The 26,517-nt window shown below is 56.9% G+C and overlaps 3 protein-coding genes across 6 annotated transcripts; all 3 read left to right on the forward strand.

Moving 5' to 3' along the window:
• Positions 1-13: 13 nt before the first annotated feature.
• Positions 14-7,225, forward strand: IST1 (IST1 factor associated with ESCRT-III). Of its 3 annotated transcripts, none has more exons than XM_066194299.1 (10): positions 15-278; positions 1,243-1,342; positions 1,935-2,115; positions 2,339-2,426; positions 2,710-2,793; positions 3,173-3,283; positions 3,593-3,799; positions 4,862-4,954; positions 6,045-6,090; positions 6,250-7,225. In XM_066194299.1, the coding sequence occupies exons 2-10, from the start codon at positions 1,255-1,257 to the stop codon at positions 6,447-6,449; spliced, it is 1,098 nt and encodes a 365-aa protein (XP_066050396.1). In that variant the 5' UTR covers positions 15-278; positions 1,243-1,254; the 3' UTR covers positions 6,450-7,225. The 3 variants fall into 3 exon arrangements, with proteins under 3 accessions (XP_066050399.1, XP_066050396.1, XP_066050398.1); XM_066194301.1 differs by having other exon boundaries at positions 1,246-1,342; XM_066194302.1 differs by lacking the exon at positions 2,710-2,793 and having other exon boundaries at positions 14-278.
• Positions 7,226-7,294: 69 nt separating this feature from the next.
• Positions 7,295-12,621, forward strand: DHODH (dihydroorotate dehydrogenase (quinone)). 2 transcript variants are annotated; one of them, XM_066194295.1, is made up of 8 exons: positions 7,295-7,319; positions 8,017-8,216; positions 8,440-8,522; positions 9,046-9,233; positions 9,700-9,813; positions 10,094-10,247; positions 10,322-10,481; positions 10,630-12,621. In XM_066194295.1, exons 1-8 carry the CDS (start codon positions 7,299-7,301, stop codon positions 10,718-10,720), a joined length of 1,011 nt encoding a protein of 336 aa, XP_066050392.1. In that variant the 5' UTR covers positions 7,295-7,298; the 3' UTR covers positions 10,721-12,621. The 2 variants fall into 2 exon arrangements, with proteins under 2 accessions (XP_066050392.1, XP_066050391.1); XM_066194294.1 differs by lacking the exon at positions 7,295-7,319 and having other exon boundaries at positions 7,467-8,216.
• A 375-nt stretch (positions 12,622-12,996) lies between these two features.
• On the forward strand, positions 12,997-22,450 carry DHX38 (DEAH-box helicase 38). Its single transcript, XM_066194306.1, has 26 exons — positions 12,997-13,456; positions 13,684-13,871; positions 14,009-14,110; positions 14,516-14,681; positions 14,794-14,912; positions 15,023-15,099; positions 15,186-15,341; positions 15,969-16,130; positions 16,217-16,324; positions 17,207-17,319; positions 17,422-17,559; positions 17,771-17,957; positions 18,047-18,232; positions 18,655-18,795; positions 18,886-18,996; positions 19,069-19,185; positions 19,417-19,524; positions 19,641-19,753; positions 20,252-20,460; positions 20,546-20,700; positions 20,780-20,935; positions 21,011-21,145; positions 21,224-21,349; positions 21,733-21,828; positions 21,972-22,093; positions 22,214-22,450. The coding sequence occupies exons 1-26, from the start codon at positions 13,134-13,136 to the stop codon at positions 22,296-22,298; spliced, it is 3,699 nt and encodes a 1,232-aa protein (XP_066050403.1). The 5' UTR covers positions 12,997-13,133; the 3' UTR covers positions 22,299-22,450.
• The last annotated feature ends 4,067 nt before the right edge of the window (positions 22,451-26,517 follow it).

The raw sequence follows: 26,517 nt of genomic DNA on the forward strand, positions 1-26,517 counted from the left end.
GCACATGGGGTCCGTCCGCCGGCCCATGTAGTCCCTCTGCGACGCTCTCCCAGACCGTGCCCGCCTCTCCCCGGCCGCCCTTGTGCCAGGGTCGCGCTTGCAGTAAGCGGGCCGCGCCAGCGCCCGCCGCGCCGGTCGACTGTGTCCCGGCCTGGGTGCGGGGAGTGCCGAAGGCCGGGTGCGGGGAGTGCCGGCTGAGAGGATCACTCCGCACGCGATGAAGTCTTGCGGCCGTCGGGCGCCATTTTGGGTGGCAGAGGCCTGCGGAGCGGCGAGCGGTGAGCCTGGGACTGGGGAGCGGGGCCGGGGGGAGCGCTCGGCGGCCGAGGAGGGACAGGGAGCCTTGCCCCAGGGTCTCCCGCCAGCTCTGGGGCCCGCCCCTGGGACCCGCTTCGCTTGTGCCGTGTGGGATGTTCCCTCGGTGCCACCTAGTTGGGGAGGGAGAGGAATTTCTCCCCTCAGTCCTCGGTGGAGCTGCGCCGGTGGAGCTCATGCCGGGCCTCCCGCGCACCGTCCGAGCTGTCCCCGGGCAGCCGGAGCGGGCGCGGCGAGTCTCGCTGAGCGGCTGGTGTGGCTGGCGGCCGTCCTGGCAGCCGGGCCGGGTCGTGGCCCGCTCCGCGCTGGGCAGTGCAGCCGCCGGCAAGCAGGGGTGGGGAGGTGAGATGCAAACCGGGGTCTTTCTGTGAGTTATCTTTTAAGGAAGCTTTTGTTTGATGAATGGTTCTTGGCAAACAGAATGCTATAGTTAAATACTGTTAGAGTTTGCTTTCTGTAGGGTTAATAAGTTTAAATGGTTTGTGCGAGACGAAGCATGTGTTCAGTAGTCAGGAATAGTGTGGGGAATGTGGAACGGGAGCTGTTTCTTTGTCGTGGCGAGATTGTTACAACCTTAGTTTCCACAGTCCTCGAATTAATTACGTAGCTGATTTATAACTTGTATTTTGATAGGACGGAGGTGGGCTTGGCTCTTCAGTTGACTTTTCTGTTTTTAACAAAAATGTCCAGGAAGCTTCCTCGAAGTTTCTAAGGCCAATAGTGTTGGTCTTGGTTAGGTGCAGGGTTGTGAAATGGGAAAGGGAATAATGAGCGCCTGAGGTTCAGTCACTTATAAATAACCAAATTCACGATTGATAGACCCGGGCTTGTTTGTTTGGGGAATTTTTTGGCCTTTCCCCAGTAAAACAGCATCTGCTGTGCTGGCTGACAGTTCTTGGTTCCGGTGACTGTCTCTCTTCTCCACAGAAGGTGTTTGTCATGTTGGGCTCTGGGTTCAAGGCGGAGCGCTTGCGAGTCAACCTGCGCCTGGTCATCAATCGCCTCAAACTACTGGAGAAAAAAAAAAGTGAGTATTTAAGGGGGCAGGTGGGACCAGGATGCTGATGGCCATCAGGAGACTTGAGGTGTTTCTCAAGTTGGAGTACTTTCATGGGCCAAGTACGGAGTATCTCTTTGCTCTTCCTTGCTGGACCCGGGCCTTACAACCTGCCTTGGTGCACAGGGAGCTGGAAGAGAAGGCTGGCCACAGTCTGGCCTCTGTCCACCTTCCTGGCAGCTGTTGGAGTGTAGTTTGTAGGGTGGTAGCTGTGGGCTGTCTGTGCTAACAGCACAGAGGGGAACTCCCTGGGTGCTGTGGTAGATTCTCTTCACCTGCCCTGCCACAGGAAAGGTCTGTGGTCCTAGTTAACTCTGCAGGGAGGTTGTAGATGCGGGGGTGTTTCCAGCAGCCTAAAGTTCACTTTTCTTTCTCCCAAGAGTTAGGTGTGCTCAGACCTGGACATGAGGGCTCTGCCAAGCCATGGCTGAGTGTCTCATGCTGCAGAGATCTGACAGGGGAGAGAAGCTGGTGGTGGCTTTATGTGTGATGGGGACTGTGGGCAGTCTGGAGGCAGCAGCCCAGGCCTGCACAGTGACCAGGCTTGGGATATGTGCTGCAGCTGAGCTGGCCCAGAAGGCAAGGAAGGAGATTGCAGATTACCTGGCAGCTGGAAAAGATGAGCGTGCCAGGATTCGTGTGGAGCACATCATCCGTGAGGATTACCTTGTGGAGGCCATGGAGATCCTTGAGCTGTACTGTGATCTGCTGCTCGCCCGCTTTGGCTTGATCCAGTCCATGAAGTAAGCTCTGGTGGAGAGGGTCCTGGATTCAGCAAGGAGCACTGCTGGGGGCAGGTCTGGGGGACAGAAGGGCACCTGTGTTTATCTCTCCAGAGACCTTTCCTTCCCCGTGTAGGGGCTGTGGAGCCCAGTGTATAGGATGGGACCTTAAAGGCTAAGCAGATTGAGGGCAGCAATGGCTGGGCGCATGGGGTGGAGAGCGAATTGTCTTCTTTGGTCGTAGGGAGCTGGACTCTGGCCTGGCAGAGGCAGTATCGACACTGATCTGGGCTGCACCACGCCTGCAGTCAGAAGTGGCCGAGTTGAAGATTGTGAGTAGGCTTGCTTGAGGGATGTTGCACATGCAGGGTGGGGGTGATGCTGTCAGATGCTGATGGAAGCCCTTGTCTGGGACTTTGTATCATTAAAACAGAGGACTTTATGGGCTCTGCAGATGGAAACCAAATGTCCTTGGAGTATCTGGGGCTGCTGCAGCTGTTGAACTGGGGTGCTCAGTGGGAGAAATGAGGGAGAGGGAGGTGGGTGAGTGGATGTGTGGTTTGAGGTGGGGGAAAGCAGGGGTGTGCATGTTCTAGAGTTTCTCTCCTGCTGCAGGTTGCTGATCAATTGTGTGCTAAGTACAGCAAAGAGTATGGGAAGCTGTGCCGGACAAACCAGATTGGGACAGTCAACGACAGGGTAATGAACTGGTAGAACAGGTGGAGCTGGCAGAGCAGCCACGCCTGTTGAGGCTTGCTGCTCCTTGGGCCTGTGGCTAGTGGCTGATGCTTGCAGTCACTGGAGCACGGCAGGTGCTGTGCAGCCAGGGCCCACCTGCTTTGGAGCATGGTGCTAAGGCCCCAGGCAGGGATGCCCTGCTCTGCTGGTTGTGGATGGGGAAGGGAAGAGCAAATAGAGTCTTGGCTGCCTGCAGCATGTTGTAGTGGGTGGAGAGGCTGCCCCAGGGCTGCCTGCTGCTCCCTGCAGCTGGTGGCCCTGGCTGGGCTGGCACTGGTACAGAGCTGTTGGATGTTGCATTGCCCTGGCCCTACTAAGTCTCTCCAGCCCTGTGTTCCAGCTGATGCACAAGCTGAGTGTGGAAGCACCACCCAAGATCCTGGTGGAGAGATACCTGATCGAGATTGCAAAAAACTACAATGTACCCTATGAGCCTGACTCAGTGGTGATGGTGAGTGAGCCCCAGGATGTGGCATTGCAGGGAACTGGGTGGTCCTTGTGCTTTGGTGTCTTTAGACAGCCCCAGCATAGCGTGATCCTTGTTCCTTCATGCACCCCTATGGCATGTGCCAGTAGTTACACGTGCTGCAGCTGGTTCCTGTTCTGTTTCCCATTAATACCACAGTATAACTGCTCTCTGTTCTGTTCCTGTTGCGTATTCCCATCTTGTCTATTGACAAATGCTGCATCTAATGCTGTACAGAGGGCTGTGATCACTACAGAGATGTGTTGGTGAGCAGAATTCTTCCACCCTTTCCAGGCGGAAGCCCCGGCAGGCGGAGAGGCAGATCTAATTGATGTGGGGTTCACGGATGATGTGAAGAAGGGTGGCCATGGAGGGGGCGGAGGTGGTGGATTTACAGCCCCAATGATAGGTCAGGATGGGTTAGTACCCATGCCAGTGATGATGCCTATGCCCATGCCAGCAACAAATCCACCCTTCTCCTATCCACCTCCAAAGGGACCGGTAAGTTCCTGAGCTTTGTGTGTTTCCTTTTCCTGTGAAAGACTCTTATTGTGGTGCTTAGCCCTGTGCCTGCTGACTGTACCTGATAGCTCAGTGTCAGAAGGCCATGTTCTTGGTGTGAGACTGCATGGGATGGAGGCTGTTGGCAGTGCAGCTGAAGCTTAATGTTGCTTCTTGACTGTGGATGTTCCTACCCCTGTTCTCCAGCCAGCCCTCTTTGCCTTCAGGGAACAGAGGAGTCCAGACTTCACTCCTGAGGCAGTCTTGTGACTGCCAGACTTTTGTCCAGGAGTTAAAGCTGCACTTTCAAGTTGGTAGGCTGGTAGTGTGCCAGGATTCAGTCAAAGAAATCAGGTGAGTGTTGTGGGGTGGGAATAGCACAGAAAAATGCAGAAGAGCCCTGCCTTCAGTCCTGCAGGGGGAGAAGACTGAGCCAATGGCTTTTGCAGATGTTTTATTGTAAGGGTGGAAGGTGGGAGCTGAGAAGAATTCCTCGGTTCTCTGAATTAAATGATTTACAGGATATCTGTGTAGACTGAAGAGCAGAATAGTGGAATGGCTTGGAGTCGTAATATAGTCCCAGAAGTGATTTCTGTGGAAAATCTGGGCCAAGTATCATCAGCTGGCTGTTGGCCCATAAACATGCCAAGGTCTCGTGCCAGGTCTGGGTCCTTGAGGCGCTATTGTGTTACAAGTGAGGCCAGTTCAAAGCCTTGTATGAGCCAGAAACTTCTTCCTTATTCTGCAATACTGCACACAGGGCCAGAAATGGCAGAGTATTTTCTTTACTGGCTTGGTACTTCTCGTGCCTTGAAAGATGAAATGTTTACCTGTGCTGGTTCTTTAGAAAAACCCACAGTCCAGTTAGCTGGGTCTGCCTGCTCCAGGTGACTACATCTGACTTAATACTTCAAAATCTCTTCCTTGTAAGCATGAACTCTTACCCACTTGGATACTTGCCTGCATTTATCTAAGATTCTACTTCCAGTGACTCCCATGACAGCTGTGGGCGTGTCGTGTCTCACATGAGTAATCTGGTGCATGACTGATATCTCTGTACAGGAGAACTTCAGTGGCCTGCCAGTGGGGACCTACCAGCCTTTCACTAACATCCACCCACCACCAATTCCAGCAAACCCACCCACATACGAGTCCGTAAGTGCCTGGGATGAATGGCAGTTGCAGGCAGCTGAAGGATCCTCAGAGTGCAGTGGTAGCCACAGAGATACTGCTGCCAGCTTTTGGGGTGGTGCTGGCATTGCTTGCTGGTGTAGTGAATCCCTGAGTGCCATGATGGGATGACTTGTGAAGGGAAGTTCCTCATTCAGCTCTGTGCTTTGGCTGCAAAGGAAAGCTGAGATTTTTCTTGATGCATTGTTAAAGTGATAAACAGTTAACAAACATAATCCACAAGTTCTGGGTTTTGCAGTGTGAATGTCTTGAGTCTAATTACGGCTTTTGAACTAATTAACAGCCTGAATGACAATTTTGGCTGACCCAGATGCTGTTTATTTAAGGACTCTTCCTTTCACAGACTTGCCTCAGTCCTTGGGGACAACAAAGCAGAGGCTGGAGATTTCCCTTTCTATGCTTGTCTGTGGTTTTTTTGCTGCAGTTTGTTATTGTGCCTCCCACTCTGCTTTTGGTGACGATGCTGTTGCATTATCCTGAGTAGGGAGGAGCACAGTTGACCATTGTGGGTGCTGACACTTTGTGTTCTCACAGGTGCAGCAGTGCAGGTGAACTGGGTAGGAATGGGTGTTGAGGGCTGCAGCATGCAGGGAATAAGAAGTTTTACTAGCACAGCTGAGTGTGCCATGAGCCTTTCTCTGAGACAGACAAAGACCTGAGATGGGCCATTTCATACCCTGCTACTAGTCACAAGGGCCTGTCAGTGGTTTATGAAGAAAGGCAGCAAGGAGCTGCGATGACGTGCATGAAGGGGGTGATGTTTTCCCACTGGTGGCCTTGATGAATATTTCAGAACTGATAGTGGATATGCTCGATTAATCCAGTTCCAGAATGTGGTCAGTGAAGCTGCTTTAGTTGACCAGGAGGGAGAGAAAAGCTGAAGAGATGCCATTGTTTCTTGGGAAGAGAGCCGGGTTGTTGCAAAGCCATGGCTGCCTGCTAGGGGTGGGGAGGAGTGTGCACTGCTCTGGAGCTGTGCCTCTGAGCTCTGCCTCTGTGCTGGTGTCACCATGCCTGGTGGGACAGAGCTGTAGTAACTGAGAGTCTTTTTCAGATTGATGAGCCTAACGCTGACAAGGACACTGCTGCACCAGTGCCTGGTGAGTATGTTGAGGTTTGGAAAACGTTGGGTATTAAAGGGCTGTTCAGAAAAACCCATTGGTACTGCCTGTTGCTGGAATGACTGTCCCTTTGTGGGGCTCCACTTGGCCTGGTGAGTGTGTGCTGATGGTGACGTGCAATACTTCTCTTATAAACAGGGCCTGAGCCCAAGCCAGAAGCTTCTCCTAAACCAAGAGCTGGAGCTCCTAATACCATTGATAACTTTGTGCTGCCTGAATTGCCATCTGTACCAGACACGCTGCCAACAGCATCTGCTGGCGCCAACTCTTCTGCCTCAGAAGACATTGACTTCGATGATCTTTCACGGAGATTTGAGGAGCTGAAGAAAAAAACGTAAAGCTTCCTGGGCTGCAGGAAGGAGGGGAAGGAGCTGGGACATCTCTCTGAAACAGACTCCCTTTGAAATTGGTTTCCTGTATTAACCTCCAATGAACATACTCTTCTTTTTGAACACTCTTCCTGCTGTACTTACACCAAGTGCTGCCACTTTCTTGATCTTTGCTGCTCCAGGAGATGAACTGTGGGGGATGCTGTGAGAGTGAGGCAGGGAAGCGCCCTGTCAGTCTGGGTAGTTGTACGGGGAGGCTGCGCGTTATGTCCTGGGCACTGTTCCTGGATGCCTCCATGATGCTCCGTGCCTGCCGGCAGAGGATTTCTGTTGGGGAGGCCTTGCTGGCCTGTTCTCGGTGGGGTCTCTTTGCAGTTTGCAGAAGGGTGGCACTGTCTGCCTGGGCCTGTTGGGTGTGTGACTGGCTCCACAGAGGGCAGAGCTAGGCAGGCTCTGCCACTGCCTCGGGGTTTTGATGTATTAGCTTTCCTGCCGGGTGCTGAGCAGCTGTGGACCCCTGAGGTCGGGGGGCGAGGCATGGAGGGCGGTCTGACGGGATTCACAGCAGCACCTTGTTTACCCTACCCGAGCCGTCCCGGGACTGTAACGTACGTACCTATTTGTGACACTGTCTGCAGCTCTCCCGTATCCCTCCGTGACGGTGCCCGCGGCCGTCCGCCGCCTGTCCCGGCCCTGTCCGCTCCCCGGGGCTTGGGCCGTCCGCGTCTCCTTCAATAAAGCGCGGTCCGGGGCGTTCCGCCGCCGCCGCCTCTGCCTTGCGCGTATTGGCTGGAAGGGTGCGGCCTCCGCCAATCACAGGGGGGGCCCCCGGAAGTGTCCTCGCGTGTTGGGCTGAGCATGATGGCGGCGGCGCTGCGCGTGAGCGGCCGGGGGGGAGCGGGAGCCGTCCCGGCGGGGCCGCTCGCGGGGCCCTGGGGACAGCCGGGACTGGCCGGTTGCGGCTGGAGCGGGACGGGATGGGATGGGTGGGGTGGGATCGGGACGGGCGTGCTGTGAGGGGAGGGAACGGGCTGAGATCGGTACCGGGATGGGATGGGATGGGCGCGGTTGGCGGTGCGGGATCGCTGCTGACCACCTGGCGCAGGGACGGCTGCTCGCGCTGGGAGGCTGCGGGCTGCTCCTGGGATCGGCGCTGGCGGCAGGCGACGAGCGGCTTTACGCGGCGGCGGTGATGCCCGCGCTCCGGGCGCTGCCCCCCGAGACTGCCCACGGCCTGGCTTTGCGCGCCGCCGCCCTCGGGCTGCTGCCCGCCGCCCCTCCCGACGGCCCCGCGCTGGTGCGTCTCTGCTGGGCGGAGGAGGGGGACCAGGGCGGGGAGTGGGGAGGGCGGAAGGGCGGCCAGAGCAGAGCGATCGGGGCTGGGTCGCCTGTCCCGGTGTGCGGCCGGGTCCCGTCGCAGTCCGTGGCGGGCAACGAGGGACCCTCGGGCAGGCACCCCATAAGGACACCTCATGGGGCAGAGGAGGCGGCCGGGTCTGTCGGGAGTGGTGTTGGAGCGAGGCCGTGGCAATGGTTCCTGGAGTCTGTGGCCTCTGACCCAGCCCCAGCCCCGCAGGAGGTGCGAGTCCTCGGGCAGCAATTCCGCAACCCGTTGGGCCTGGCTGCTGGCTTCGACAAGCAGTGTGAGGCTGTGGACGGGCTGTACAAGATGGGCTTTGGCTTTGTGGAAGTGGGGACTGTCACGCCCAAGCCCCAGGAAGGGAACCCCAAGCCCAGGGTCTTCCGTCTGGCAGAGGACAAGGCAGTCATCAACAGGTGAGATCTGAGGGCAGCTGCTCTACCATGTCCCACAGTCTGCCCACTGTGAGGGAGGGTGCAGATTTGGGTGGTCCCAGGTCTTTGGTTGGTGCTGTGGTGGCTTTTGGTTGGATGTGCTGAGCAAAGCTTCAGAGACCACGTATCTGCCTTGTCTTTCTCGCATGTCTTGCTGAGAGCTTGCAGACATAACCCAGCCTTGAACGCCTCTGTCCTGATGCAGGTATGGATTCAACAGCCATGGCCATGCTGCGGTGGAGCGCAGGCTGCGAGCCCGCCAGGAGACACAGAACAGGCTCACTAGGGGTGAGACAAGCTTGTAAGCCTTTGGTCTTGGGGTCTGTAGGGTAGGTTTGGGCATCTCCTGGGTACCTGTAGGCCAGGATTGGTGTGTAATGCCAGTATCCACACACAGGAGCACCCCGGCTGGAGCGAGGAATGCTTGGACAGCAAGACTCTCTTGGGGCTGTAGTCTCACCCTTGGCATTATGCCTAGGCACATTTCTCCTGCTGTTTTCTCTGGGATCAAGCTCCACTTGCTGCTTTGGGCAGGATGTGTCTGCTAACATAGCCAAAGCCAAGAGGACCCCAGCTGGGCAGATCCTGAGGGCCACCTCTGCCAGCCTGTGGTGCTGGGAGGTGCTGACTGGGGTGGCTGTGGCAATGCTTCTGTGGTTGTAGGACAGTCCCAGGCCCATCCTTACGAAATACGTGGGCTGCATATTGTCATCTTAACTTTAGCTGGTCCTGGGACCTCCTTTTTCAGGTGCTCTGGCTGTTGGGTGGTGGTTGGTCCTGCTGCCCTGGTTCATCTGTGTCTGTGTTCCAGCTGGGATGCCTCTTGGAGTCAACCTGGGCAAGAACAAGAGCTCTGCTGATGCTGCAGCTGACTATGTGGCTGGGGTCCGAACACTGGGCCCTCTGGCTGACTACCTTGTTGTGAACGTGTCCAGCCCGAACACCCCAGGGCTGCGGGACCTGCAGGGCAAGGCTGAGCTGCGGGACCTGCTGAGCAAGGTGGGTGCCTCTCCCCAGCCAGCCCAAACCACAGCTACAGCACTGGATGCGTCCCAGCTCCTGGCAGCATCTGCAATGCTGTGGTCAGTAGATTTGCCCAAGCACAGGGAGGAGTGGGGGTGGCTTTCCCACGGGGTAGGCAGGACTACTGAGATGTCCCTGTTGGCTGCTGCTGTGGGGTGTACTAGGGCACGGTATCCTAGCAAAGGACTCGGGACCAGTGAGGCATTGCTCTCCACTTGCTCCTGCATGAGGCAGTGAGCTATCCACCACACAACTTCAGGAATCCCTGGGGTCCTGAGCCTGCAGTGTGCTCCAGGCCCTGTGCCAAGTGTCCCTTTCCTGTTCCCGCTGCCATGCAGAGGAGCAGGGCCTGTCCCTGTACTGCCTGTGATGGTGGGTGTCTGTAGCTCCTAGCTAGGGCAGGAGGCATCTCCCTGCCATGCACTGCCATGTGCACCAACAGGTGCTGGTGGAGAGGGATCTGCTGCCCTGCAAGCGTAAGCCAGCTGTGCTGGTGAAGATTGCCCCTGACCTCACTGCACAGGACAAGCAGGACATCGCCAGCGTTGTCTGTGAGGTGAGGAGGCAGGGGCGTGGTGGTCCTGGCGATTCACCTTTCTGAAAGACACGTACGCCTGCAGCTCTCTGGTGGCTGTAGGGATGGTGTCCCGGGTAGGTCAGACTCAGCAAGGGCCCTTTGTGTGTCACCCAGGCATTGGGTGACCCACGCAGTGAGGGGCAGCTTTGTCCCTGGGCATGCTTCTGGGTTGTGTTCTGGGTGGTCCTGACCTGGCAGGAGGGGAGGGCTGGGCTGGGCTGCTCGTGGAAGCTGTGGCCTCGCACTTCTGCTTCTGCAGATAGGTGTGGATGGGCTGATAGTTGGCAACACCACTGTGAGCCGCCCCAGCAGCCTCCGGAGCAGGCAGCGCATGGAGCCCGGGGGCCTCAGTGGGAAGCCCCTGCGGGAGCTGTCCACACAGACCATCAGGGAGATGTACGCTCTCACTCAAGGTGATGGCAGAACAGGGCTTGGGGGCGCATGCCAGCATTGCCTGTGCCATCCTGACCCTGCACCCCGCCCACAGGCCGGGTTCCCATTATTGGCGTGGGTGGGGTGAGCAGTGGGCAGGATGCTCTGGAGAAGATCCGTGCCGGAGCCTCGCTCGTGCAGCTGTACACGGCACTTGTGTACCACGGGCCGCCAGTGGTGAGGGCAGTGAAGCGGGAACTGGAGGAGCTGCTGAGGTGAGTGGAGGCCAAGCACATCCCCAGACAGCCCCTGGTCCTAGGACAGCTCTGGACACGTGTGTGCTGGTGCCCAAGCAGTGGCACTGCAGGGCTGAGCCACAGTGCCAGCCCAGTCCCACCACACACAGTCGCTGTTAGGGAGCAGGGCTTCAAGAACGTCATGGAGGCAGTTGGAGCAGATCACCGCTGCTGACATACTGCAGAATGAAGGTCTAGCTGGGAGGAGCCGTGGCTGAGCACCGAGGGGTGTGACAATTCCAGTTCTGGGCAGACTGGGACTGAGACGAGGTCCTGATTCCAGCCTCTGGGAGAGGTCTGATGGGTGAAGCAGGGGCTGCACTGGTGGGGAGCAGGGGACAGGGCCTTCACGACAGTGCTGCTTTTCAGGGCTGTGTTTTGGCTTCCCTGTGAACAGCAGAACAGTGTCAATAAACATTTGGCTCACCTGGTCCTGTGTGCTGCTCTGGGGACACCCCATGGGCTGAAGGAATGCAGCTTAGCTCTTCTCAGCTGAGCAGGATCAAGTCTCCATGATGCTCCCACTTTTCCTGGTGGGAGAAGCCACCAGGGTCACCAAACTCTGGGATGGACTGACAAGTGTACCAGGCCTCCCCTGCAGACTTCTGTCTGAGGCCAGGCCCTTGGGGTGGGGTGGGAAGGCAGTGATAGTGCTGGGCCCAGTACACAGCTCTTTGGAGATGGCTGCAGTAATGCCTTGGCAGTTGTGGAAAGGGCCTGATCAAAGGTGCTTGTCTGGGACTTCTGGTGCTGACTTTTCCTTTCCCTGAACTCACTGCAGTCATCTTGGGCTTTTCCTCAGCAATGGTTTACGCTGCACAAAGCATTCACTCAGCAGCCCATTGCAATCCACCCTGCAGAGCAGGATTGCACAACAGCACTTCACCAAAATTGTTTACAACTGCTGCCCTTACTCTGTGGTTGCCCTTGGATCATGTCAGGGTTGTTGCCTGCCTGCTCCCCATTTCTGCAGCCCCCTGCACTATCCTCTTCATTTCCTGGATTCTTCCTGGATGAATGGCACTTCTCTCTGTTCTGTCAGGAATGTGACAATGGTGTTGGTCTTGGAGTGGGCCTGGGAGCCTCTTGCTCTCCCAGTCTGAGGGTGGCACAGCACCTTCCTAATGTGTTGGCAAGGCTCCAGATGAGAGCTGCTCAGCCCTGATGGATCCTGTGCTGGCACAAGTATGGCTGCTGCTGGGCCAGGGATGTCAAGCCCTGCATTGTTCAGGGACACAGATGCTCCATGAGACGGAAAGAAGTTCACAGAGGATGGAAAAGCCATCTTCTGGGTGTCTGGGACTGGACAGAGATGTCCCTCTTAAGGCTGAAGGACTGGAATATCTGAGTGGAAGGGGGCTCTGTCAAGATACCCAGCAGGCCGAGCTCCACTGGCTCCGAGCTGGGGCTGGATACACATGCTCTGAATGGTTTTGGGGCAGCTTCCCTGCAGCACTGGCTCCCTCCTTTCCTGCTGCTCCTCGGCTGTGCTCCTGTGGGAGGCAGACTGTGGGAACAGGCTGATGGGCTTTGCACTGCACCCCTGCTGCCGTCTGGCCAGATCCAGCTGGCCGCTAGCTGACGGTTGCTGCTGTGAGTTCCTGTAAGCTGGAACTGGGCCCTGGACGCTGCTGACAAACCACCTGCACCCGAGGAGCCAGCGGCTGCTGGGGCACGGGCTGCAGCCTGCTGCATGGGAAGAGGTGGCTACTGGTTGGAAGCTGGCTTGGCTGCAGTCCCTCAGAGCCTGTCCCTGGCATGAGACATACTGTACCCCTCAGCCAGGCTGGCACTGCCCGGGTCACTGGCACTGCCCGCGTCACTGGCACCCCAGCTCTGGACGGTGTGCCTTGTCTGTGGCCAGAGCCAGGCACAGAATGGGATGGGACCTGGCTCCTGTGCCTCAGCTCCAGCTGCTGTGGGGATGCAGGCAGTGCCTTTGCCGTGCAGCATTCCCATGACGCCGCCTGGTACACAGCTGGCATCGTCAGCTCAGACAAGACCTGCACAGCTGCAAGGTGTGGCGTGGACGTGAAGCATGTCCTTGGCCTGGGTGAAGGAGACAGCGGCAGATGGCTGAGGCAAGGCCATGAGAGAATAAAACTCTTGCGCACCAGGCTGTAAGCTCTGTGTACGTGTCTGTCCATGCAGGCTCTGTGTGTGCGCGTCTGTCCGTGCGGGGTCTCTGTTCCCGGCGCTGCACGGGCCTGTCTACCGGGGGTTAACGTGTGCGTGCCCTCGCTCCCGGCGGGGTCCTGCGGGGCTGCGGCGGGCGCTGGCTGGAGGCTCGGGGGCTGCAGGGCCGCGGGGGATTCTCGCCCCGCACGGTGAGCGCTGTGCGTGGGGCTGTCTCCCCGCGGCTCCCGTCCACCGGAAGTCCGCCCCGCGCCCGCGTCACCCTGCGGAGTTTGCGTGCACCGGAAGTCCGCCTCTGCCGGGAGCGCGGCTTGTCTAGCGGCTTTGGGACTCTATGGTCGCGGCTCTCCCATAGGCTCTGGCCACCGTGTCTATGGTGCGCTTGGCTAGAGGGGCTCCTCCCGCCGAGCACTGTGGGGCGGCTATGGCGGCGCTCCGGGAGCCGGGTTACGGTTCTTGAGGGAGCTGGGGGGACCGCGCGGCGCTGCGGCCACGATGGCGGCGGCGAGCGAGGAGTCTCTGCATCGGCTGTCGGGGACGAGCCCGAGCGGTGAGGCGGGCGGGCTGGTACTGCGGGCGCGGGGCGCCGAGCAGCACGTCTTTAAGGCACCGGCCCCGCGCGTCTCCCTGCTGGGACTGGACGTGCTGGCGGCGCAGAAGCGGCGGGAGCGCCAGGAGGAGGCGGCCGGGGGAAAGCGATCCCGAGTTGCGTCCTATAAGGACTGGGAAGAGGGTCGTGACGAGGCGGGCAGCGCCGAGGACGAGGAAGAGGAAGAGGACGAGGCCGACCGGAGCGGCCGCAGAGCTCGCAGGAACAGGTGGCGTTTGCAGGCGGTTCTGGTGCCAGCGGTGGCCGCGTCCGGGCGGGTGGGGAGCGCAGGCTGAGCACCGGCGGGGCCGCGGCCTCCGGTGTGGAGAGAGGGGCTCTGCGGGGGACTGCGGGGCCCTATGGCAGGGGCTGCAACTGGGGCTGTCCGAGACCAGCCGAAGGGAAGCTGTTGCTCAGCGCTTCTGAGCATTTCTTCTTTCTGCTCTGCTTGCTCAGACACTACCGCTCTGTCCACGTGGAGACACCTTCCTACACAGGGGGTGTCAGCGAGGAGTTCTTGGAACGCAGCCGGCAGCGGGAGAGGGAGCGCCGGGAACATGGAGTCTTTGCCTCCTCCAAGGAGGAGAAGGACCGTAAGAAGGAACGCAGTAGGGATCGGGACCACGATCGTAAGCGAGACCGTGGTAATTGCTCAGAGATCCTTGTGGTGCTTCTTGGTTTGGGTCTGGACTTGTCCTTTGTCCTGTTTGTAGTGTTCACTAATGTTTGTGGTAGTTTTTGCAGCAGATAATAGGCACTTGATCCTATTTTGTTTGTGCAGATGAGCGGGACAGGAGTCATCATAGCAGATCAGAGAGGGATGGCTCGTCAGAGCGGAGTGGCAGGAGGAGTGAACCTGAGAGCCCCCGACATCGCCCCAAAGGTGGGAGTGGGACCCAGTAGAGCTCTAGTGTGACATCTAACAGGGAAGGCATGGAATGTTTTATGCTTCCTGCTGTTTTCACGGGATAGGGGTGGTAGAAAAGCTTGTACCTTGTAATGTTTGTGGTTTAAGCAAGCATAAAACTCCCAGCTCAACTTGGGTCTGGGAGCACTGTGCCAGCTGTGTGTGTTTGAAACTCTGGCAGATCTCTGCACAGTGGGGTCTGCGTGATGGAAATATGATCCTTTGGAAATTCCTTGGAATCACTGGGTCAGCCCCTTCTCTTAGAGGGAGGGCCAGTGGGTACCCTCTCTCCATGCTCCTTTCTTAGAAGATGTTAGGTGGCTCCAGCTGCCCAGGGCTGCTGTTTGAACAACAGCTGTCAAACCCCATCTCTTCTGCCAGATGCAGCCACACCATCTCGCTCCAGCTGGGAGGAAGATGATGGTGGCTACAGCAGTGCCCATCGCTCGCAGTGGGAATCTCCGTCTCCCACACCTTCCTATCGAGACTCAGAGCGCAGCCACAGGCTGCCATCGCTGCGAGACACGGAGCGGCGGGAGCGGGACAGGTACCGGTGCCTGAGGCTGTGCTGTGAGCTGTGCAGCTGCAGAAAGGGGGCTCTGTGTGTATGAGATGGGTCTGGCTGTGGGCACCAGTTCTCCCATCTGGTGCGTTCGCAGGTCTGTGAGGAGCCGGTACTCTGATAAGACGCCACTGCCAACCCCATCATACAAATACAATGAATGGGCTGATGACCGGAGGCACCTGGGCGCCACGCCACGCCTGTCCCGGGGGAGAGGTGAGGAGTCTGGGCTGAGCTGCCTGGCGTGGGCAGTGTGGAATCCCCTCTCCTGTGGCACAGAGTTGGGGTTTCCTTGGGAACATTCTGGACCATCTGGCTCCCCCCAGGGCGGCGCACGGAAGGGGAGGAGGGCATCGCCTTTGAGACAGAAGAGGAGCGGCAGCAGTGGGAGGATGACCAGCGGGTGAGAGTCTGGGATGGGCCGGGGGCTTGGGGCCACCAGGCTGTGAGGGATGGACAGAACTCAGTGCTGCACCTCTGCCTTCCCAGCAAGCTGACCGGGACTGGTACATGATGGATGAGGGCTATGATGAGTTTCACAACCCTTTGGCTTACTCCTCTGAGGAGTACGTGAAGAAGCGTGAGCAGCACTTGCACAAGCAGAGACAGAAGCGGATCTCGGCACAGCGGCGGCAGATCAATGAGGTAAGGCTGAGACTCGAGGTTGGCTGCCCTGAACACGTGGGCTTTGCTGCCTCTTGAAAGATCCATTTGTTGAGCCCTTGCTCTCAGGTAGAGAAGGACACTCTCGGGCCAGGCTGAAGGAGTGCTCACAGGGAAACTGTGGTTGAGTTCCCCTGGAAAATCCAGCCCTGCAACTCCTGCATGGGCAGAATTACCATGTTGAAGTGTCTGGTTGATTGTAGTGTCCAGGGCAGCAGGAGTGCAGAGGACCACGCTCCTGCTGTCCTGAGTGCAAGGTGCATTACTGGGGCTGTCCACTGTTGTCCCAGTGGATGCTGGGGGCAGCTTCTCTCTTTACATAAGCGAGACTGTTTTCAGGCTTCCTGATGTATTCTGAGTGCCTTGCAGGCAATGTCCATCGTGTATTTCCTTTGAGGCAGTCCTGTTGATCATGTGCTTCGCATGGGCAGTTCCCTGTACTCTATTGCTGACGATTACTGTCCCTTCTCTTGCGCTTATTTTCAGGCTCACTAGTTTTGAACGATCCTGTTGCCAGTGCAGAGCCCAGACCCAAGCTTGGTGTTCTGGTGTGATCTCTGTGACTTTCTGTGGGGCTTCATTGTGTTTCTGATGTGGTGTTTCCCGCAGGATAATGAGCGCTGGGAGACAAATCGCATGCTGACCAGTGGTGTGGTCCATCGGATTGAAGTGGATGAAGATTTTGAGGAGGATAACTCTGCTAAAGTGCATTTGCTGGTGCACAATCTAGTGCCCCCTTTCCTAGATGGAAGGATTGTCTTCACCAAGCAGGTAGAGGCTGTGGCTGAAGGCACTTATGGCAGGGAGCCCCATACATGTGAGGCCTTTTTAAGTGAAGCAATGCCTTTTCCCTCCAGCCAGAGCCAGTCATCCCTGTGAAGGATGCCACCTCGGATTTGGCCATCATAGCTCGGAAAGGCAGCCAGCTGGTGCGCAAGCACAGGGAGCAAAAGGAGCGTAAGAGGGTATGTTGGCAGCCCTTTGGCTTACTGCCCACCGTACACATTTTGTAGTTCTTCGGCCTTGTTTGGACTCTGCAGCATTCAGGCTTTGGGAACAGTGATGATAAGGAGTTCATATTTTTGTGACCTGGGGCATCCTGGCAGCCCATCTTACTGCATTGCCTCGTAGCAGCTGCTGTGGTGTGATTTTCTTGGGCGCTGCCACATGAATCACTGTGCATTTCAGCATTTGGATTATGGGAGAAGGAAGTAGGTGGAAGAATGCCAGGTAGCTTAGGGACTGTCAGCAGGCAGTATGGCAGCAGGATGTACCTTGTCATTTCTCAGCAGAAAAGTTGCGAGGAGGAGGAGTATGTGGTAAGGTAGCAGATTAGTTTTTGGGAGTGTTTTCTAGGGACTTTCTCCAAGGCTCACATAATTGCTGTGAGGAAAGTACAGATGTGTTCCTTGTACATTGAAACTGGGCTGGATTTGACCTACTTGCGCTATGACTGGAATGGTGGTGGTAGGTAAACTGATAGCAGAGGTGGGAGGAAAGCCTTTAAGCACTTGGCAAGGGCAGGAAGATTATCTCTGGTTCACATCTGTGTAGGTTTAAGTTCAAACTTAATAGAAGAGTCAGCAGCTGGAACTATTTTCTTAGGAGGCAGTTGTCAGACTGCCCAGGAGTTCAGACTTTGCCTAAAGTCTCCGTATCTATCCCAGTGTCTTAAAACTCTGCTTCAGTTCATTTGGAAGAGGGGAACCTGATGTAGGAGTCGAGTGTGCATGCTGCATTGGGGAACTGTGGTACTAATATCCTTTTTGTAGTCTTAGGAGTGGGACTGGGGAAGAATTTTGTCTGTGCTTGCTGTGCCAAAGTCATGCTGTTCTCTCTCCTTCCAGGCTCAGCACAAGCACTGGGAGCTGGCAGGCACCAAACTGGGAGACATTATGGGAATCAAGAAAGAGGAGGAGAAGGATGAGATGGTAACAGAAGATGGCAAGGTGGATTACAAGTAGGGGCTTGCTCTGACTTACTCTACTCAGCTGGTAACAGGGGCTATGGGCATAGCAAAATGTATGGAGAGGCAGTTTCATGACTTGCACTGTTTCCTTAGAACAGAGCAGAAGTTTGCTGAACACATGAAAGAAAAAAGTGAAGCCAGCAGTGAGTTTGCCAAGAAGAAATCGATCCTGGAGCAGAGGCAATACCTACCTATCTTTGCTGTACAGCAGGAGCTGCTCTCCATCCTCAGGTATAGCTGCGAGGGCATCCCCAGGGCATTCGCCTCAGCTGCGGAATTGTATAATCATGACTGTTGGGAAGCTGTACTCTCAGCAAACAAACCCGTTGCTTTGTTTTTGCTCAGCTGTCCCACCTGAGTAGGATGATGCTTAGCTAGAGAACACAAAAGCCCTTGTTTGAAGGTGTATGAAGAAAAACCTTTTCCTTCTCCTTTTCCTCAGAGACAATAGCATTGTGATTGTGGTGGGGGAGACGGGGAGCGGGAAGACAACTCAGCTGACACAGTATCTCCATGAGGATGGCTACACCGATTATGGCATGATCGGCTGCACGCAGCCCCGCAGAGTGGCTGCCATGTCGGTGGCCAAGCGGGTCAGTGAAGAGATGGGGGTGCGTCTAGGGGAGGAGGTGAGTCTGCTAAGGAGTGCAAGGGTGCCCCCCAATGACAGTGAGTGCCTGGGACTGCCGGAAGACTTCTGGTATCTCTGCCCTCCCAGGTAGGCTATGCCATCCGCTTTGAGGACTGCACGTCTGAGAACACGGTGATCAAGTACATGACAGACGGGATCCTGCTCCGTGAGTCACTGCGGGAGGCTGACCTGGACAACTACAGTGCTATCATCATGGATGAGGCACACGAGCGCTCGCTCAACACGGATGTGCTGTTCGGGCTGCTTCGGGAGGTGTGTGTGATCCTGGCCTAGGGGACAGCAGCATGGGGCGCCTGATCTGGGACAGCCCTTCTCTGCCAGGCCTAGGACAGGGAAGCAGAGCTGCCACATCTCTTGGCGCTTGACTGCTCCAGCATCCTGGCCCTTGGTTCCGGGGGGTTAAGTCTCCTGTAATGCTAGCAGAGTCTTGCTGGCGGAATGTCAGAACTGCTGATGCAGAGGTCTTTGCTGGATTAAGTTTTCCTGGCCCACGGTTGGCGGGTCTTTTTAACTGCACTGACTATAGAGCATCAGTGTTCCCTGGCATGCACAGCCACTGCCTCTGGAGGACAACAGAAGCTCTGTCCTGTGCCATTGTCTCAGTAAGAATGAAAACAGCCCCACAGCCATGCATGAATGTGCCTTCCATATTGTTCCTTTCATCTGCTTTGTAGGTGGTTGCCCGACGCTCGGATCTGAAGCTTGTTGTCACTTCGGCCACCATGGATGCAGATAAGTTTGCCTCCTTCTTTGGGAACGTTCCCATTTTCCACATTCCTGGACGCACTTTCCCTGTGGATATTCTTTTCAGCAAGGTATAGTTAAGCTTGTGGTGCTACAGTCTTGCACACAGGACAGGGCAGGTAAGGATATTGGTCCAGATTAACCTGGGCTGTGCTGTTCAGACCCCACAGGAGGATTATGTGGAGGCTGCAGTGAAACAAGCCTTGCAGGTCCACTTGTCTGGTGCTCCTGGAGACATCCTCGTCTTCATGCCTGGCCAGGAGGATATTGAGGTGAGTTGGAAGGACAGGCACTATCCTACCCCCTTGTTTCAGTCTGATGTTTTCACCCCTTTTTGTGTCTAGGTGACCTCGGAGCAAATTGTGGAGCACCTTGAGGAGCTGGAGAAGGCACCTGCTCTTGCTGTACTGCCAATCTACTCTCAGCTACCCTCGGACTTGCAGGCCAAGATCTTCCAGAAGGTGCTGATGTGTGCTTTGTGATGAGGGTGGGGACAGGGAAAAATGGAGCAGGAGACAGTACAGAGCAGAAGTGAGAGGTGTAGATAATACCTCAGTATTGCATGTGGAGGGTGAGAGAGAGCATGTACCCCGCCCCACTTCCCAAATTACCCGTGTCTCTCTGCTCTGCACTCCTCCTCAGTGGAGCAGAGCCATGCCCAGAGGCATGACTGATGTGTAGTGTGCTTGCAGGCTCCTGATGGGGTCAGGAAGTGCATCGTTGCCACTAACATTGCAGAGACCTCACTGACAGTGGATGGTATCATGTTTGTGATTGACTCTGGCTACTGCAAATTGAAGGTGAGCCAGGGTTTTCTGTACTGTCTGTCTTCTGATTTCTAGGGTAGGTTGAGGGAGTTCTGAGGTCATGATCCAGCCTTCCTCTTACTTCTGTCTGATCTTCTTGTGCCCTGAAGGTTTTCAACCCCCGTATAGGCATGGATGCACTGCAGATCTACCCCATCAGTCAGGCCAATGCCAATCAGAGGGCTGGCCGAGCTGGCCGGACAGGCCCGGGCCACTGCTTCAGGTGGGCAAATCACTGGTGTTCCTGTTCCTGTTGTATCCTCAGCTTGGCATCAGGTTATGTATATTTTCTTCTCACTGGAGCTGTTCATTATCTTGAACTTTGGGGGTATGTGGGCAGTAGGCAGACCTGAAGGCCTTCTTTGGACCCAGTGCTTCTGCAGAGAAAAGGATGTGCTCCGCTTTGTTCCTGTAGCCGTCTTTACTTGTGGCTGGTCTGCCCTGGATAAGAGCCAGGCCAAAGGCTTTTCCCTGGCTATGCTGTAATATCAGGGAAGGGCTGTGCTTGGTCATAGGCTGTGCTGCAGCCCAAACACCCCAAATGTGCTGGGGAGACCGCAGTTTGGCTGGACTGTGAGTGCCTCCCCAGGGTCGTGCTGCTGGGTGCCAGGTTGCTGCCCTGTGCCATGCTGGGCTGGTCTGGGCTGGGCAGAGGCTGTCGAGTCCATAAGGAACACGGTGGCCGGAACACGAGGAGCATGCTCTTGGCATCTCTTCCCAGGCTCTACACCCAGAGTGCCTACAAGAATGAGCTGCTGACAACCACGGTGCCTGAGATCCAGCGCACCAACCTCGCCAATGTAGTACTCTTGCTCAAGTCCCTGGGTGTGCAGGACCTGCTGCAGTTCCACTTCATGGATCCACCCCCTGAGGACAATATGCTGAACTCCATGTACCAGCTGTGGATCCTGGGGGCCCTGGATAACACAGGTATTGGCTGCTGGGGTAAGCTGCCAGCTTGCGGAACTGGGGCCTGCCCAGCTGCCGATCACTGATCCCTGTTCTGTTCCTACAGGTGGTCTGACCTCTACAGGACGTCTCATGGTGGAGTTCCCACTGGACCCTGCACTCTCCAAAATGCTCATTGTCTCCTGTGACATGGGTTGCAGCTCTGAGATCTTGCTCGTCGTCTCCATGTTGTCTGTGCCTGCCATCTTTTACCGGCCTAAGGTACAAGATGTTGCTGTTCCAGCAGCTCAGGGCCCTTCCCTGCCCTTTGACTAACCCATGTTCTTTGCTTACCCTTCAGGGCCGAGAGGAGGAGAGTGACCAAGTGCGGGAGAAATTTGCTGTTCCAGAGAGCGATCACTTAACTTACCTGAATGTTTACCTGCAGTGGAAAAACAACAGCTATTCTACCCTGTGGTGCAATCAGCACTTCATCCACGCCAAGGCCATGCGGAAGGTGAGGCTGTGGCCATAAGGCTGGGGGAGACAGCGTTATGCAGAAGAGGGATGTGACAAGCACACACCTTTGCAGGTGCGGGAGGTGCGTGCCCAGCTCAAGGACATTATGGTGCAGCAGCGAATGAGCCTGGCATCCTGTGGTACAGACTGGGACGTTGTCAGGAAGTGCATCTGTGCTGCTTATTTCCATCAGGCTGCAAAGCTGAAGGTGAGAGGTGTCCGAGCTGCCTGGGGGCTGCAAGGCGCTGCTTGGGAACAGGTGGACTAAGCACAGTTGTCTTTGCAGGGCATTGGGGAGTATGTGAACATCCGCACAGGCATGCCCTGCCACCTGCACCCCACGAGCTCTCTGTTTGGCATGGGTTACACACCAGACTACATTGTGTACCATGAATTGGTTATGACGACCAAGGTGAGCTTGAGCTGAGGGCTAGCAGGAAGGGTGATGAGTGCTCCAAGGGAGACGGGAGGACTTTGCTGTGAGACTCAGATCTGTCTGAGTGGCAGATATCAGCCTTTCCCATCTATACCAGCTAGGCACGTCTGTGTCATCTGTTTGTCCCTTCCCTCCATTATTTTTCTCTGACTTCTGTGAGATATGTTTGATCCTCCTTGTGGTCTCATCAAATCCAACCCAAAGCAGCTTCTGAGGCCAGGAGGAATTTTCTGGAAGGGGTATAGTCCCAGCCTGAGAAGTGCCATCAGCAACTAGGGGGGGAAGCTGCTCTGGCTCTGGGAATGGTGCTTAGGCCCCAAGGATGCCATCCTGCTATCCTGGTCTTTCCGTCCCTGCAGGAATACATGCAGTGTGTCACTGCTGTGGATGGAGAGTGGCTGGCAGAGCTGGGCCCCATGTTCTACAGTATCAAACATGCTGGCAAGTCACGCCAGGTAAGTATTCTGTCCTGGATGAGCTGGCAAACTGCAGGGCCTCTGCATTCTGCTGCTGTATGTGTGTGTTTTGACATAAAGGGAGCAAGCTTGTGGGCCTGCAGGGAGTCTGCTGTCCCTGACGTGCTGCTGCCTTGCTCCAGGAGAACCGGCGCCGTGCCAAGGAGGAAGTGTCTGCCATGGAGGAGGAAATGGCTTTGGCAGAGGAGCAGCTGCGTGCCCGCCGGGAGGAGCAGGAGCGCCGTAACCCACTGGGCAGTGCAAGGTGGGTGATAGCCCTGCCTGCCCATGGCTTGCCTGTGTGGCAGATCCCAGATTACCTGTGGGAGTTCTGGTGCAGGAAGAGGTGGTATTTTCCATTAATTGCCCGTGTCCTCTTTGACAGATCTACTAAAATCTATACCCCTGGGCGAAAGGAGCAGGGGGAGCCCCTGACACCACGACGCACCCCGGCCCGCTTTGGTCTCTAAGGAGGCACGACTTGTTGCTTTGAGGCTTAAGGTAGTGCCCAGCTACCCTGATCAGTGTGTTCTGAGGTCTCTACAGCTTGTGACCCTGGAAGACTTTGGTGCTTGGCACTAATTTTGCTACAGAACAGAAAGAATTTTATTTGTTTAAAGGTTGTCAGTCTAATCCTTGCTTTGTTTTGCACTGCTGCTTGTCCTGGAGGTGGGTGTTGGGTGGAGAATCATGCAGGGCTGGTGCTGTCAAGTTGTTGCCCTGTAGAACCTGGAAGAGGGCACAAAATTAAAGTGACCTGGAGGACAAAAACAGCCTGTCCCTGTTCCAAGCCTGACCTCCTGAAAAGGTAGTTCTCCCACAGCCCATGCCCTGGACAGGCAGCTGGTGCCCGCTGTCCCTGCACACCTGGGACCATCAGCCCAACCCTGCTTCAGGCCAGGCTGTGCCAGGAATTCTGCTCACTTTTTCAGCTGCTCACACTTCTGGGGCTGCTGAGGTTTTCTGAACGTGAGGTACGGGTTCTCCTCCTGCATCCTGCCTAGTGTGTCTCGAATGCCTGTTTGTGGCCTGCACCTGCTCTGTCATCTTGCTGAGCTCTTCCTTAAGGAATGCCAACTCCACCTTGCAGACAACCAGCTCCTCTTCTCGCAGAGCCAGAGTTTGCTCACTGTCCAGGTGTAGCTGCTGCCAGTGTTGGACTAGGCTGCTCAGCTCCTGCAGCCTCTCCTGGAGGGAGTAGGTCTGCCCATGGCACAGTGAGAGACACAGGCTAAGCACAGACTCCTGCTTTTTCACAGGAAGACCTGAGACCTCCTTACCTTCCGTTTGCTCTGCTCCTTGAAGCTTTGCATCTTCCTCAGCTCCCGATGAAGCTGCTGCCTGTGTGTCTTGTAGGCTGCAATCTTATCCACCTGCTTGGTGCTCTCTTGCTGGGTTTTGGCCAGCTCTGCCTGGAGGTTCTCCACGTCCTGCATCTGCCAGCAAAGCTGTGGGGCAGGGAGGGTCGTTGGCCATGGCTGAGCCTCTCCTGGAGGCAGGAGAGGGGTTTGGGACTGAGGCTGTATCCCTATCCTGTCCTACCTTGCCCTCACCTGTTGCTGCAGCTCTGCCACTTTTCGGTGTAGGCCTTGGATGATCTCTTTGGTTCTGCTCAGCTGCTGCACACTCTGCTGCTCCTGAGCCTGGGTGGCTCCCAGTTGCTCCTCCAGCTGGGCTGGGCTGCGCTGCAGGCCCTGACTCAGCTGCTGTGCCCCCAGCTGCAGAGAAGGCCGTGGTTCGTGGGTTGGCCTTGTGCTGTGTGCCCTTCCCTGAGCAGAGGCACAGCTGCCCTCTCTGCCACAGGACACTCAGGGCTGGTCAGTGCCTGGCTGTGTGAGGTGGTGGGGGCAGGCTGACATTGTTGCCTCCCACCCTGTCCCAGGGCTTCTGGGGGAAGTGGAGCAGGGCTCAGCTCTGCAGTGTGGTTGTCACAGCTCCTGTGCCTCCCTGGCTGCTTGCCCCTAGGCTTGGTGCCCAGTGGCTGGGGGTCTGCTGGCACTGACCTGCTTGAGCAGCTCTCTGCTCTCCTTTGGGATGTCGTGGCTGGTGTCAACATCACTGTGGCCAGCGAAGTAGGAGGTGACCTCTGTCTGCACTGCCTGGTCCTTCAGGTGGAGGGGTGTATCACTGACCTGTGAGTACCCCGCAGGGTGTGGCATCACCCTGTGCTCCCGCTGTGTAGAGCTGAGGCTGCCGAAGAAGCCTTTTTGGGACAACCCATGGACCATGGGCTGTTGGGCAGGGCCTGTGACAGAGGAATGTGGCCTGCACCAGGTGGGTGGCAGGAAGGCTGCTGGCTTCTGGCCCTCATCTCTGTGCAGTCCCTACAGTGCCCTCCCTGTTGGGCACCCAGCAGCCCTGGAAAGATGTTCCTGTGGTCCCAGACCAGTGGCAGAGTGGCATGGACACAGGCAGAGTGGTGATCCCAGCTCATTGGCAAGGTTGTGGGCTGCAGCAGTGCCACCAGCCCTGGGACAGTGCCCAGGGTGTCAGTGGGGCTATTAGGGTCTGCATTCTTCCAGCTCTGCTCAGCTGGTGGACTGGGCCGTGCCAGCCAGGCTTGCCTTGTGGCTCAGCTGCTCTGTACAGGTGCTGCTAGAGCCACGTGTGGCTGGCAGGATGTTCTCTACCCTCCCCTGGGGGGTCACCAGATGTTTGCTCAGGCTATGGGGCAGGCATGGTGCCTAGCCCGTGGTGGAGTGGCAGTGGGGGACACATGCAGCTTGGTCTGTGGCCGATGTGCCCAGCACTGGTACCTTGCCCATCAGTGCCTGGAACTGTTGCATCAGAATGACCAAGTCCTGGTGCTCCTGCTCCACTCCACACTCCTGCTCCTGCAGCTGGATCAGTTGTTTGTGGTTTGTGCCCCTGCAGAAGTCCAGGTCCAGCTGCAATGCCTGTATCGTGGCCAGCACCTGAGCTGGGTCCAGGTCTTCCTGCTGCGTGTCCTGGCACACTCTGGGCTCCCCATGCTGTGGCTCCTGCACCAGTGCTTGCCTTTGGCCCTAGGACATGGCATGAGCAGCATCTGTCCAGGTCACCGCTGCAGCCAGCCCATCTTGCAGCTCCTGTCTGGGCAGGCACTGGGGCCGGACAATGCTGGCCGTCCTAGTTTTGTGCAGACCAGCAATGGACCGTGTTGCCAGCGGGTGGGTGCAGCCCTTCCCCACCAGGCAGCACTGCCCCACGTGTGAATGTTCAGACAGTTCCTTTGGGCTCACAAATAGCCAGGCCCCTGACACCACTGGCCCTCCACACTTGAAGTGAACTGTGGCCACTGTGGGAAATGGTGGCAGTGGGACCAGCACAGCCACAGCAGGACTGGATACACCTAAGCTCTTGTGCTCTCCCCAGCCCTGGGCAAGAGGTGTCTGTCAGACAAGGGCTGACCAGGGCCTCCGGTACCACCTGGCCACTAATCTGTGGCTATGCAACCAGTGCCTGGGTTGAGCATACCGTTGGCACTGCTCATCTTGGGCTGCCAGGCCTCTGTTTCCTGCTGAAGCTGCTGGATGGAGCTGGTCAGCTCTGGTGTTGTCTCCTTTGCCCCTGGCAGACCTCTACAGGAGCCTTCAGGCTGATCCTGAGGTGCAGGAACCTCCCCGGATGTGCCACATTTTGGCCACTCTCTCGCTGTTGGAAGGACCGTAACCTGTCCTGCGGCCCCAGACAACTCTTAGTCCCACAGATGTCACTCAGCCCTGCCTAGGGCAGCCCCACCATCCCATGGTATTGGCATTGCCACTCCCTGAGGAGCAACCTGATGACAGCAGGAGAGGCCTAGCCTGGGGCTCCTGGGAAAGCAGGGCAGAGCTGTGCAGGGCTGTGGCCCTCCTCAGCAGCACCTGGTCCTGCTGCTGCCCGCAGTCCTCACCGCAGCCTTCCTGTGCCATGCTCCTCACCATCTTGTGTCCCTGGCATGCTGTGTGACACCACCCCATATGCCTCTGTGAGGTCACCACGTCCTGGGCATCATCCTCAGAACTGGCCCAGGACATGGCAGCACCCCTGTGTCGGGGCAGGGCCTTGCCACCCTCTTGCTGCCCCTGCACCGTCCTGAGGCCGAACTCAGCCTGTGGCAGAACACAGCGCTGGGCTGTGGCCAGGGCCAGGTGACAGTGGGGACGGCAGCAGTGCTGTGCTCAGGGCTGTGCCCCGTGCTCCGCCACCCACACAAGGGACAGGGCTGGGGGGGACTCGCTGCAGGGGCACATTCTGACAGGGCCACAGGCCACAGGCTCCTGGGGAGGCTGAGCGTGTCCAGGGGAGGCTGAGCGTGCATGTGTCCTGTTGTCCCGCCCTGCCTGGGGCCACCCCGCAGAGCCCAGGTGCTCGGATCGGTGACGGGGCCCTCCGGGTCCCAGTGGTGCCTTGACTGTGGATGCACGGTGATGGTGTGAGCACAGACCTGCTGCTGGCCTGTGCTGGTGATGTGGGACTCCCTGAGCTGCGTGTGATCCCTTGCCAACGCTCAGTGCAGTTTCACAGGTAAGTGTTTTAACTGGAAATTTCCAAGGCTGAACTGGGCCCAGAAGGTGAACGCAGATGTACCATAGGAGAAATCATCAGTTGCCATGACGACCTGCTCCACCAGCAGGTCGCAGTCACGGGTGATGGGAGCAGGCACAGCACCAACAGTCCTGTGAGCTGGGCTGCTGACCACCCTGCATCCACAACACAACTGAATTT

Source organism: Chamaea fasciata, unplaced genomic scaffold (genome assembly GCF_029207755.1).
Source record: "Chamaea fasciata isolate MVZ Bird 193981 ecotype frontalis unplaced genomic scaffold, bChaFas1.0.hap1 SCAF_12, whole genome shotgun sequence".
NCBI lineage: Eukaryota > Metazoa > Chordata > Aves > Passeriformes > Sylviidae > Chamaea > Chamaea fasciata.

Excerpts from the sequence above, each read along its gene's own strand:
- DHODH (XM_066194294.1), top strand. The coding sequence starts at position 7,489 with ATGGGATGGGATGGGCGCGGTTGGCGGTGCGGGATCGCTGCTGACCAC. Across the intron at positions 8,217-8,439 it reads GACAAGGCAGTCATCAACAG|GTATGGATTCAACAGCCATG; the intron begins GTGAGATCTGAG and ends GTCCTGATGCAG. Across the intron at positions 10,482-10,629 it reads GAACTGGAGGAGCTGCTGAG|GGCTTCAAGAACGTCATGGA; the intron begins GTGAGTGGAGGC and ends GTTAGGGAGCAG.
- DHX38 (XM_066194306.1), top strand. The coding sequence starts at position 13,134 with ATGGCGGCGGCGAGCGAGGAGTCTCTGCATCGGCTGTCGGGGACGAGC. Across the intron at positions 17,560-17,770 it reads GAGCTGCTCTCCATCCTCAG|AGACAATAGCATTGTGATTG; the intron begins GTATAGCTGCGA and ends CCTTTTCCTCAG. Across the intron at positions 18,997-19,068 it reads CTGGCCAGGAGGATATTGAG|GTGACCTCGGAGCAAATTGT; the intron begins GTGAGTTGGAAG and ends TTTTGTGTCTAG.
- IST1 (XM_066194299.1), top strand. The coding sequence starts at position 1,255 with ATGTTGGGCTCTGGGTTCAAGGCGGAGCGCTTGCGAGTCAACCTGCGC. Across the intron at positions 2,116-2,338 it reads GGCTTGATCCAGTCCATGAA|GGAGCTGGACTCTGGCCTGG; the intron begins GTAAGCTCTGGT and ends CTTTGGTCGTAG. Across the intron at positions 3,800-4,861 it reads ATCCACCTCCAAAGGGACCG|GAGAACTTCAGTGGCCTGCC; the intron begins GTAAGTTCCTGA and ends ATCTCTGTACAG.